General features: G+C 47.2%; 1 protein-coding gene across 1 annotated transcript; it reads left to right on the top strand.

Annotated features, from left to right (window-relative positions):
• The first annotated feature begins 1,687 nt into the window (after positions 1-1,687).
• On the top strand, positions 1,688-6,752 carry DAZAP2 (DAZ associated protein 2). The gene is made up of 4 exons (XM_004053133.5): positions 1,688-1,896; positions 3,312-3,430; positions 3,840-4,085; positions 5,293-6,752. Exons 1-4 carry the CDS (start codon positions 1,884-1,886, stop codon positions 5,419-5,421), a joined length of 507 nt encoding a protein of 168 aa, XP_004053181.1. The 5' UTR covers positions 1,688-1,883; the 3' UTR covers positions 5,422-6,752.
• Positions 6,753-8,250: the final 1,498 nt, after the last annotated feature.

Genomic DNA, 8,250 nt, shown 5'->3' with positions numbered 1-8,250 from the left:
TGGCCTGCAACTCTTTCATTTTTGTTAGTAATCTCATTTGGCTCTGCCCTGGTTTTCCCAATGCCCAGGTCCCACTGTGACAAGCAAAATACCCAACAACCTGTAAAGTAGGCCTGACCAATCTGAGGGCAGTTTACATGAGCAGGAGGTAGGCCCAGGAGAGTTCCTGGGTCCTAAGAGTTAACCCTTTAATCATTGGACAATGGAGGTGGAAAGATCGCTTGAGGCTGGAAATTCAAGACCAGACTGGCTAACGCAGCGAGACCCCATCTCTGTATTAAAAAATGAATAGCACGTGCCTGTAATCCCAGCTAGTCCGGAGGCTGAGGCCGGAGAATCGCTTAGAACCCTGGAGGCGGAGGTTGCAGTGAGCTGAGATCGCACCACTGCACTCCAGCCTGGCGACAGACCAAGCCTCTGTCTCAAAAATAAATAAATAAATAAATAAATAAATAAATAAATAAATAAATAAATAAAAATAGGGCTCGGCGCAGTGGCTTATGCCTGTAATCCCAGCACCTTGGGAGGCCGAGGCAGGTGGATCACCTGAGGTCAGGAGTTCGAGACCAGCCTGGCCAACATGGTGAAACCCCGTCTCTACTAAAAAATACAAAATTTGCCGGTCGTGGTGGCGGGCACCTGTAATCCCAGCTATTCGGGAGGCTGAGGCAGGAGAATTGCTTGAACCCGGGAGGCAGAGGTTGCAGTGAACCGAGATCATGCCACTGCACTCCAGCCTGGGCGACAGAGTGAGACTCCATCTCAAAAAAAAAAGAAAAGAAAAAATTAAAACTTTTTTTAGAAAGAAAGAAAACCAGCCTGGCCAACATAGTGAAACCCCGTCTCTACTAAAAATACAAAAATTAGCCAGGAATGGTGGCGCACGCCTGTAGGCCCAGCTACTCAGGAAGCTGAGGCAGGAGAATTGCCTGAACCCGGGAGGTAGAGGCTGTGGTGAGATCGCGCCACTGCACCCTAGCCTGGGCAAGAGAGCAAGACTCCGTCTCAAAAAAAAAAAAAAAAAAGAAAGAAAGAAAGGAAAACACTTAATTGCTGCCCTAAAGGATGCCATCTTTGCCCTTAAGGATGATTAGGTTAGAAAGAAAAGCCACACATAGAGAAAAATAGAGGTACCATACAGGTCACCTGCAACAGGTGCTAAAAAAGGAAAGGGCCACAAACACTCCATGGGTAGTGCAGGTATGTCAGTTTCAGTGCCAGGTGTTGCGTACAGCACGGAAAACATAACCCCTTCCTGTATGTGAGAAAGGCAACGACCGTCCTGGGGAAGACAGGGCAGCGAAGATTCCAGTGCAGGTCTCATTCAGGAAAGGATACATGTGAGCTGGCGTGCCAAAATAAATTTTAACAGAGCTGAAGCTTAAGTTGGGCTTGGTGGGGAGGGACGCATGATAAACTAAGGAGTGGGGAGCTGATTTCAGGCAGTGCGACAAACTTGCAGAAATCTAAGCCCCTCGTGGAAGGTTGCCAAGGTGAGGTGACCTTGAGTGAATGCGTGTAGGTGGAAAAAGGTTCCGGGGAATGCTTGCATCGTTCTGCATCCGAGCGTCCAACAGAGAAAAGATCCTGTTTCCAGACAATACCTGCGTTTGGTTTTTCTCCAGCTGAGGGACACCGGTAGAGGGTGGAGGACAGAAACGAGCAGGGGGTGGGGCCAAGGCGAGTGGGCGGGACCGCGCGGACCCTCCCGCGGCCGACTGGAGGCCCGGCGCAAGGGCGGAGTTTCCGGCGGCAGCGCCACTCGGGCGTCGGGTGACGCTAGGCGGACGGACCATCATGTGACACGGAAGTAGCTCCGAACAGGAAGAGGACGAAAAAAATAACCGTCCGCGACGCCGAGACAAACCGGACCCGCAACCACCATGAACAGCAAAGGCAAGGACCGAGGGTGGCAGAGGCCGTCGGGGGGAGTACTACTGGCCCAGAGCGAGCGGATTCGGAGCCCAGGGTCACCAAACGCCAGGTTTGGGGTGGGCTGCGCCATGCTCCTTGGCCGGCTGCAGTCCAGGGCGCTGCGCCGGACGCCTTCGTCATACCCAAATTACGGCAGCTTGCTGCCTCCAGGCCCTTTCCTCCGTAAACTCTGTGGCGCAGTTTGGAGCTGCGGGCTCGGGTGGTGGGGGGGCTTGACATGATGGGCATCCGCAGGAGCAAATAGAGCGCTAGCGCAGGCATTCGCGTAGGCCAATGGAGAGCCGGCGGAGGCGGGGCGCCGCGCTCCGGAACCCCCGGCAGGGCCGAACTTAACTACTGAATTGCTGGAGTTGGTTCGTGGGCCGGGGCCTGTGAGGTCTCTTCTCCTTCCCTTCGCACCCCCTCGCCCTTCGCTGACGGGATCAGAACTTCTCCCCTTTTCTGTGGTTGTACCAGTGTGTCTGTCGGAACATGATTCCCATAACGCAGGAATAGGTTGAGGGGGTAAAAAAGGAATAGAAAAAAAAAAAAGCCGAGCGAGGTTGCTCACGCCTGTAATCCCAGCAGTTTGGGAGGCCGAGGCGGGCGGATCACCTGAGGTCAAGAGTTCGAGACCAGCCTGGCCAACGTGGTGAAACCCCGTCTCTATTAAAAAATGCAAAAATTAGCTGGGCGTGGTGGCGGGCGCCTGTAATCCCAGCTACTCGGGAGGCTGGGGTAGGAGAATTGCTTGAACCCAGGAGACGGAGGTTGCAGTGAGCCGAGATCGCGCCACTGCACTCCAGCCTGGGCAAAAGAGCGAGACTCCGTCTCAGAACAAACAAAAAACCAAACCTGATCCCCCGCTTTTCCAGTGAGGATATTCCTCCTCACCCCTCAGCCCTGCACCCTTTTCCCGGTCTCACGGTTCACTTCCATCATTCGCACCCTTTGTTTGGAAGTCGACCTTGAATAGTAATCTGTAAGGAAAATCAGAACTGCTGTTACCCACGAAGTCTGGGCTGGTTGTAGACAGGCTGTGGAGACTACCTAGAGCAGAGGCACCCTTGATAAGCCAGAACAGCAGCAGGCCAGAACCCCAGACCTGTCCTGCATTCCGGAGGGAACTTGGGCCCAGGTAGACTTAACCCCTTACTTCGGTATGTTAGTAGGAGCAGTGAGCAGTGCCTTTCTTGTCCCGTCAGAATCCAGCACCTTCCATTTTAAGGGTGCAAAGACAATGCATATTTTCTTAGTTCCAGGAATCAGGCCCTCTGGGGCAGACTATTTGCAAATCCCCTTCTGCTTGCTCCCCCTAAGTTAGCTACCCGATATGACCTGCCTCATTTTGGTAGCTCTGTGTAGTAGGCAACCTGCATTTTTTTCTTGTCTTTCAGGTCAATATCCAACACAGCCAACCTACCCTGTGCAGCCTCCTGGGAATCCAGTATACCCTCAGACCTTGCATCTTCCTCAGGCTCCACCCTATACCGATGCTCCACCTGCCTACTCAGAGGTGCTTCCAGTTTGCCAGATTTGACCTAGCTGGGAATACTCTTAGGGTGGTCCTTTAGTCCTTAGCTAAATCTGACTTCACATATTTACTCTTCACAAATGCTAACATGAATAATCTAAAACACTATATAATTTGGCAATTTTTGTCGGAGTTGAAAGTGCATTATTTGATGATTTTGTGTTATTTGGCACAGGCTGAGGTGCAGAAGATGAATTTGCGTTCTGTGAGCCCAGCATTAGCTATAGCAGAAAGTGATCCAGGAGAATATTGAAGGCCAGTGGAAAGGCAACTTGTATAATCTTACAAAAAGTATAACCTGCACAAGGAGAATTAAGAATTAGCTCATTAAAGAGATCTCAAATAGGAATGTCATAAAGTAACATTTTGCCTTCTCTTCTGCCTCTTCTAGCTCTATCGTCCGAGCTTTGTGCACCCAGGGGCTGCCACAGTCCCCACCATGTCAGCCGCATTTCCTGGAGCCTCTCTGTATCTTCCCATGGCCCAGTCTGTGGCTGTTGGGCCTTTAGGTTCCACAATCCCCATGGCTTATTATCCAGTCGGTCCCATCTATCCACCTGGCTCCACAGTGCTGGTGGAAGGAGGGTATGATGCAGGTGCCAGATTTGGAGCTGGGGCTACTGCTGGCAACATTCCTGTGAGTATGACCTCATCAGAAAAAACTCAGCCCTTGTGTATTTTAACTTTCTGAAATGACTTCATATTCATTCTCTTACCATTTCTGGATGATAGTTGCCAGTGTTGGTACAACTACTGACATCCAGTACTCAGGCAGAAAGTGTTTGAGGGGGCAGAACTGTGGCAAGTGAGTAGCATCTCACTGGGGTCTGAGTTAACCAGATTCTTTTGTTTTCATGTCTATCGAGTCCTGCTTGCTGCTTTTCCAGTTCATTGTGGTACACTGAACTGGTCTAGTAATGCTCCTTATTCATTCCATAAGCATTTACTTAATATTTGCCATCAGCATGGTGTTGCACTAGGAACCCTGATAATTAAAAAAGTAGAATGTATAATCCCTAATAAGTAGCTTTTAGAAAGATACCAACAATTTTAGTTATCATTTTTTCCTACTTAATTCCCCAGTGCATGGGATTTAGAGCTCAAATGACTGCTCAGTAACTACATGCTAGAGATGAAGTGAATGTGTCATTAGCAAGCCTTCAGTTTTCCAGTAGTTCATTCAAAAACTGTGTAAGGGCCAAGCACGGTGGCTCACCTGAGGTCAGGAGTTTGAGACCAGGCTGGCCAACATGGTGAAACCCCGACTCTACTATAAATACAAAAATTAGCCGGGCATGGTGGCAGGCGCCTGTAATCCCAGCTACTTGGGAGGCTAAGACAGGAGAATCACTTGAACCTGGGAGGTGGAGGTTGCAGTGAGCTGAGAGCCCACCACTGCACTCCAGCCTGGGCGACAAGAGCAAGACTCTGTCTCAAAAAAATTAAAAAAAAAAAAAAATTAAAACTTAAAAACTATGTAGGGACCATGTGAGATTCATACATGGACTGGCACCCTGTCCCTGTTTTGGGAATGTGAGTAGGACAGTGGTTCTCTGCCCTCAAAATGACTGTTGGTCTGGCCTGTTCATGTTCAGAAGGTAGCCATAGGCTTCATCTTAGAGCTGGAACCCTTTGAATGAGTGGTAGGCTCCCTTTCCTGTTTGTATCTTTGGGTTCACATAAAGTATAGATCTACTTTAGAACTCAAATTGGTGGCGGAACTAGCTCCTTAAAATGCAGCTGGTTAGCACATTGCCTCATCCTAACAGGCCTCTGCTTCCCCTATGTCCCCTTCGCTTATATTAGCTGCCCTGTGCCCATTCTGTCATGTCATTTCCTTTCAGCCTCCACCTCCTGGATGCCCTCCCAATGCCGCTCAGCTTGCAGTCATGCAGGGAGCCAACGTCCTCGTAACTCAGCGGAAGGGGAACTTCTTCATGGGTGGTTCAGATGGTGGCTACACCATCTGGTGAGGAACCAAGGCCACCTTTGTGCCGGGAAAGACATCACATACCTTCCAGCACTTCTCACAATGTAACTGCTTTAGTCATATTAACCTGAAGTTGCAGTTTAGACACATGTTGTTGGGGTGTCTTTCTGGTGCCCAAACTTTCAGGCACTTTTCAAATTTAATAAGGAACCATGTAATGGTAGCAGTACCTCCCTAAAGCATTTTGAGGTAGGGGAGGTATCCATTCATAAAATGAATGTGGGTGAAGCCGCCCTAAGGATTTTCCTTTAATTTCTCTGGAGTAATACTGTACCATACTGGTCTTTGCTTTTAGTAATAAAACATCAGATTAGGTTTGGAGGGAACTTTGATCTTCCTAAGAATTAAAGTTGCCAAATTATTCTGATTGGTCTTTAATCTCCTTTAAGTCTTTGATTTATATTACTTGTTATAAATGGAACGCATTAGTTGTCTGCCTTTTCCTTTCCATCCCTTGCCCCACCCATCCCATCTCCAACCCTAGTCTTCCATTTCCTCCCGCCAGTCTCCATTGAATCAATGGTGCAGGACAGAAAGCCAGTCAGACTAATTTCCTTCTTTCCTCGCACTTCTCCCCACTCGTCATTTTAACTAGTGTTTCACAAGGATCCTCTGAAACCCTCTCTGTGCCCCAAGTACAGATCCCATTACTTCTGCTTTCGTATCTCCTCAGGCAAAAGTGGAGGGTGCCTTATGGGCCCTCCTCATAGGTTGTCTCTGCATACACGAACCTAACCCAAATTTGCTTTGGTGCCAGAAAAACTGAGCTATGTTTGAACAAAGATGTCGTGCAAACTGTACTGTGAACAACAGTTGGTTTAAAATATGAGGGGCAAGGAGGAGGATGCATTTCAAAAGCTTGATTGATGTGTTTAGAGCTAAATTAAGAGGAGTTTTCAGATCAAAAATTGGTTACCATTTTTTGTCAGAGTGTCTGATGCGGCCACTCATTCGGCTCCCCAGAATTCCTAGACTGGGTTAATAGGGTCATATTGTGAATGTCTCACTACAAAATGACTTGAGTCCAGTGAAATCTCATTAGGGTTTAAGAATATTTCAGGGATCCTTAATGTTTTGATTTTTGTTTTCTGAAATTGGATTTTATTTTATTTTATCTTATAATTTCAGTTCATCTAAATTGTGTGTTCTGTACATGTGATGTTTGACTGTACCATTGACTGTTATGGAAGTTCAGCGTTGTATGTCTCTCTCTACACTGTGGTGCACTTAACTTGTGGAATTTTTATACTAAAAATGTAGAATAAAGACTATTTTGAAGATTTGAATAAAGTGATGAAGTTGCATTACACCTCACTGCAAGGATTCTTTACTTAACTTGTTTTTAGATTTCTTCTATATATATTTTATTTATATCCCATCTAGAATTCAGCTAGGTGCTGCTGCTGCTGTTTCCTTTGATGACGCTTTGAAATAAAGGCAGGAGTACAAGCCTAAGACTTGATCATTTTCATGAATTCCATTCCAGATGTTCAACTTTTCATCATTTTACTGCAACCTCTTACAAATTTTGGAATTTAGGACCTAAACTTAGAAATGAGGGAACTATTGATTCTCCTAACTTGCTCTAAAGTTTGGCTTGAAGAAAAGGTTCTGGTATAGCAATTTGTATATGTTGAGGATGACCTTTAGTTTCTCCAATGTTCTATGTGGAGAAATACTGAAAACTCATAGAATCTAGGTTGCCAAGATAGATTCCTCAGCTCTTTTATTTATTTTTTGAGACAGGGTCTCCCTCTGTCACCCAGGCTGGAGTGCAGTGGCAGTGTCTGCTCACTGCAACCTCCACCTCCCAGGTTCAAGTGATTCTCCTGTCTCAGCCTCCTGCGTAGCTGGGATTACAGGCACCTGCTACAACACCTGGTTCATTTCTGTATTTTTAGTAGAGACGGCTTCACTGCGTTGGCCAGGCTGGTCTCAAACTCCTGACCTCAAGTGATCTGCCTGCCTCGGCCTCCCAAAGTATTGGGATAATAGGCAGTGAGTCACTGCACCCAGCCAGATTCCTCAGCTCTTGATCTTAACTTGGTTGGGTTTGAGCTTGGACAACAGAGGCAATACATTAAGACTTCAAAGGAGATCTAGCTTAATTCCAAAGTGAACAATATCTGATGAGCTAATAATTTATACCAAAATGTGCCTTTTAAACACAACTTATCTTGAGACTAAAATCCAAGAAGCTTCTTGGCTTGATTCTGAGGATACACTGGGAAAGGTGGTAGGTTGATTTTTCCTGGTTCCTTCTGTATATATGTAGAAGGGATTCTGGGAAATTCTGGCCCTTGCCAGGATGGAGGCTTGAACCAACTCATCTCCAGGGTACTTTTTTTTTTTTTTTTTTGAGACGGAGTCTCATTCTGTTGCCCAGGCTGGAGTGCAGTGGTGCAATCTCAGCTCACTGCAAGCTCCGCCTCCCGGGTTCAAGCCATTCTCCTGCCTCAGCCTCCTGAGCAGCTGGGACTATGGGCGCCCGCCACCACGCCCAGCTATTTTTTAATATATTTTTAGTAGAGACGGGGTTTCACCGTGTTAGCCAGGATGGTCTCGATCTCCTAACCTTGTGATCCGCCTGCCTCAGCCTCCCAAAGTGCTGGGATCACAGGCGTGAGCCACCGAACCCGGCCCTCCCAAGGTATGTTTCTAATGATGTTCCCCTGGAACAAGCTTTCCTGCACCATCTTTGTCTCAAATCCCTGAGATAGTTCTGCAAACTTCTAGAACTTTCCTAGGGTTCTTATTGCTTGGAAGAGAACATATGCAAAGGCGTTAAATAGGGAAAAGAAAATGTCAAAAA

Source organism: Gorilla gorilla, chromosome 10, assembly GCF_029281585.2.
Source record: "Gorilla gorilla gorilla isolate KB3781 chromosome 10, NHGRI_mGorGor1-v2.1_pri, whole genome shotgun sequence".
NCBI classification, from domain to species: domain Eukaryota; kingdom Metazoa; phylum Chordata; class Mammalia; order Primates; family Hominidae; genus Gorilla; species Gorilla gorilla.
This window is presented reverse-complemented; position numbering and strand designations above follow the sequence as displayed.

Bases quoted from the DNA above. Each gene is read 5' to 3' on its own strand.
- DAZAP2 (XM_004053133.5), top strand. The intron at 3,431-3,839 runs GTGCTTCCAGTT...TGCCTCTTCTAG, and splicing joins CTCCACCTGCCTACTCAGAG to CTCTATCGTCCGAGCTTTGT. The intron at 4,086-5,292 runs GTGAGTATGACC...ATTTCCTTTCAG, and splicing joins CTACTGCTGGCAACATTCCT to CCTCCACCTCCTGGATGCCC.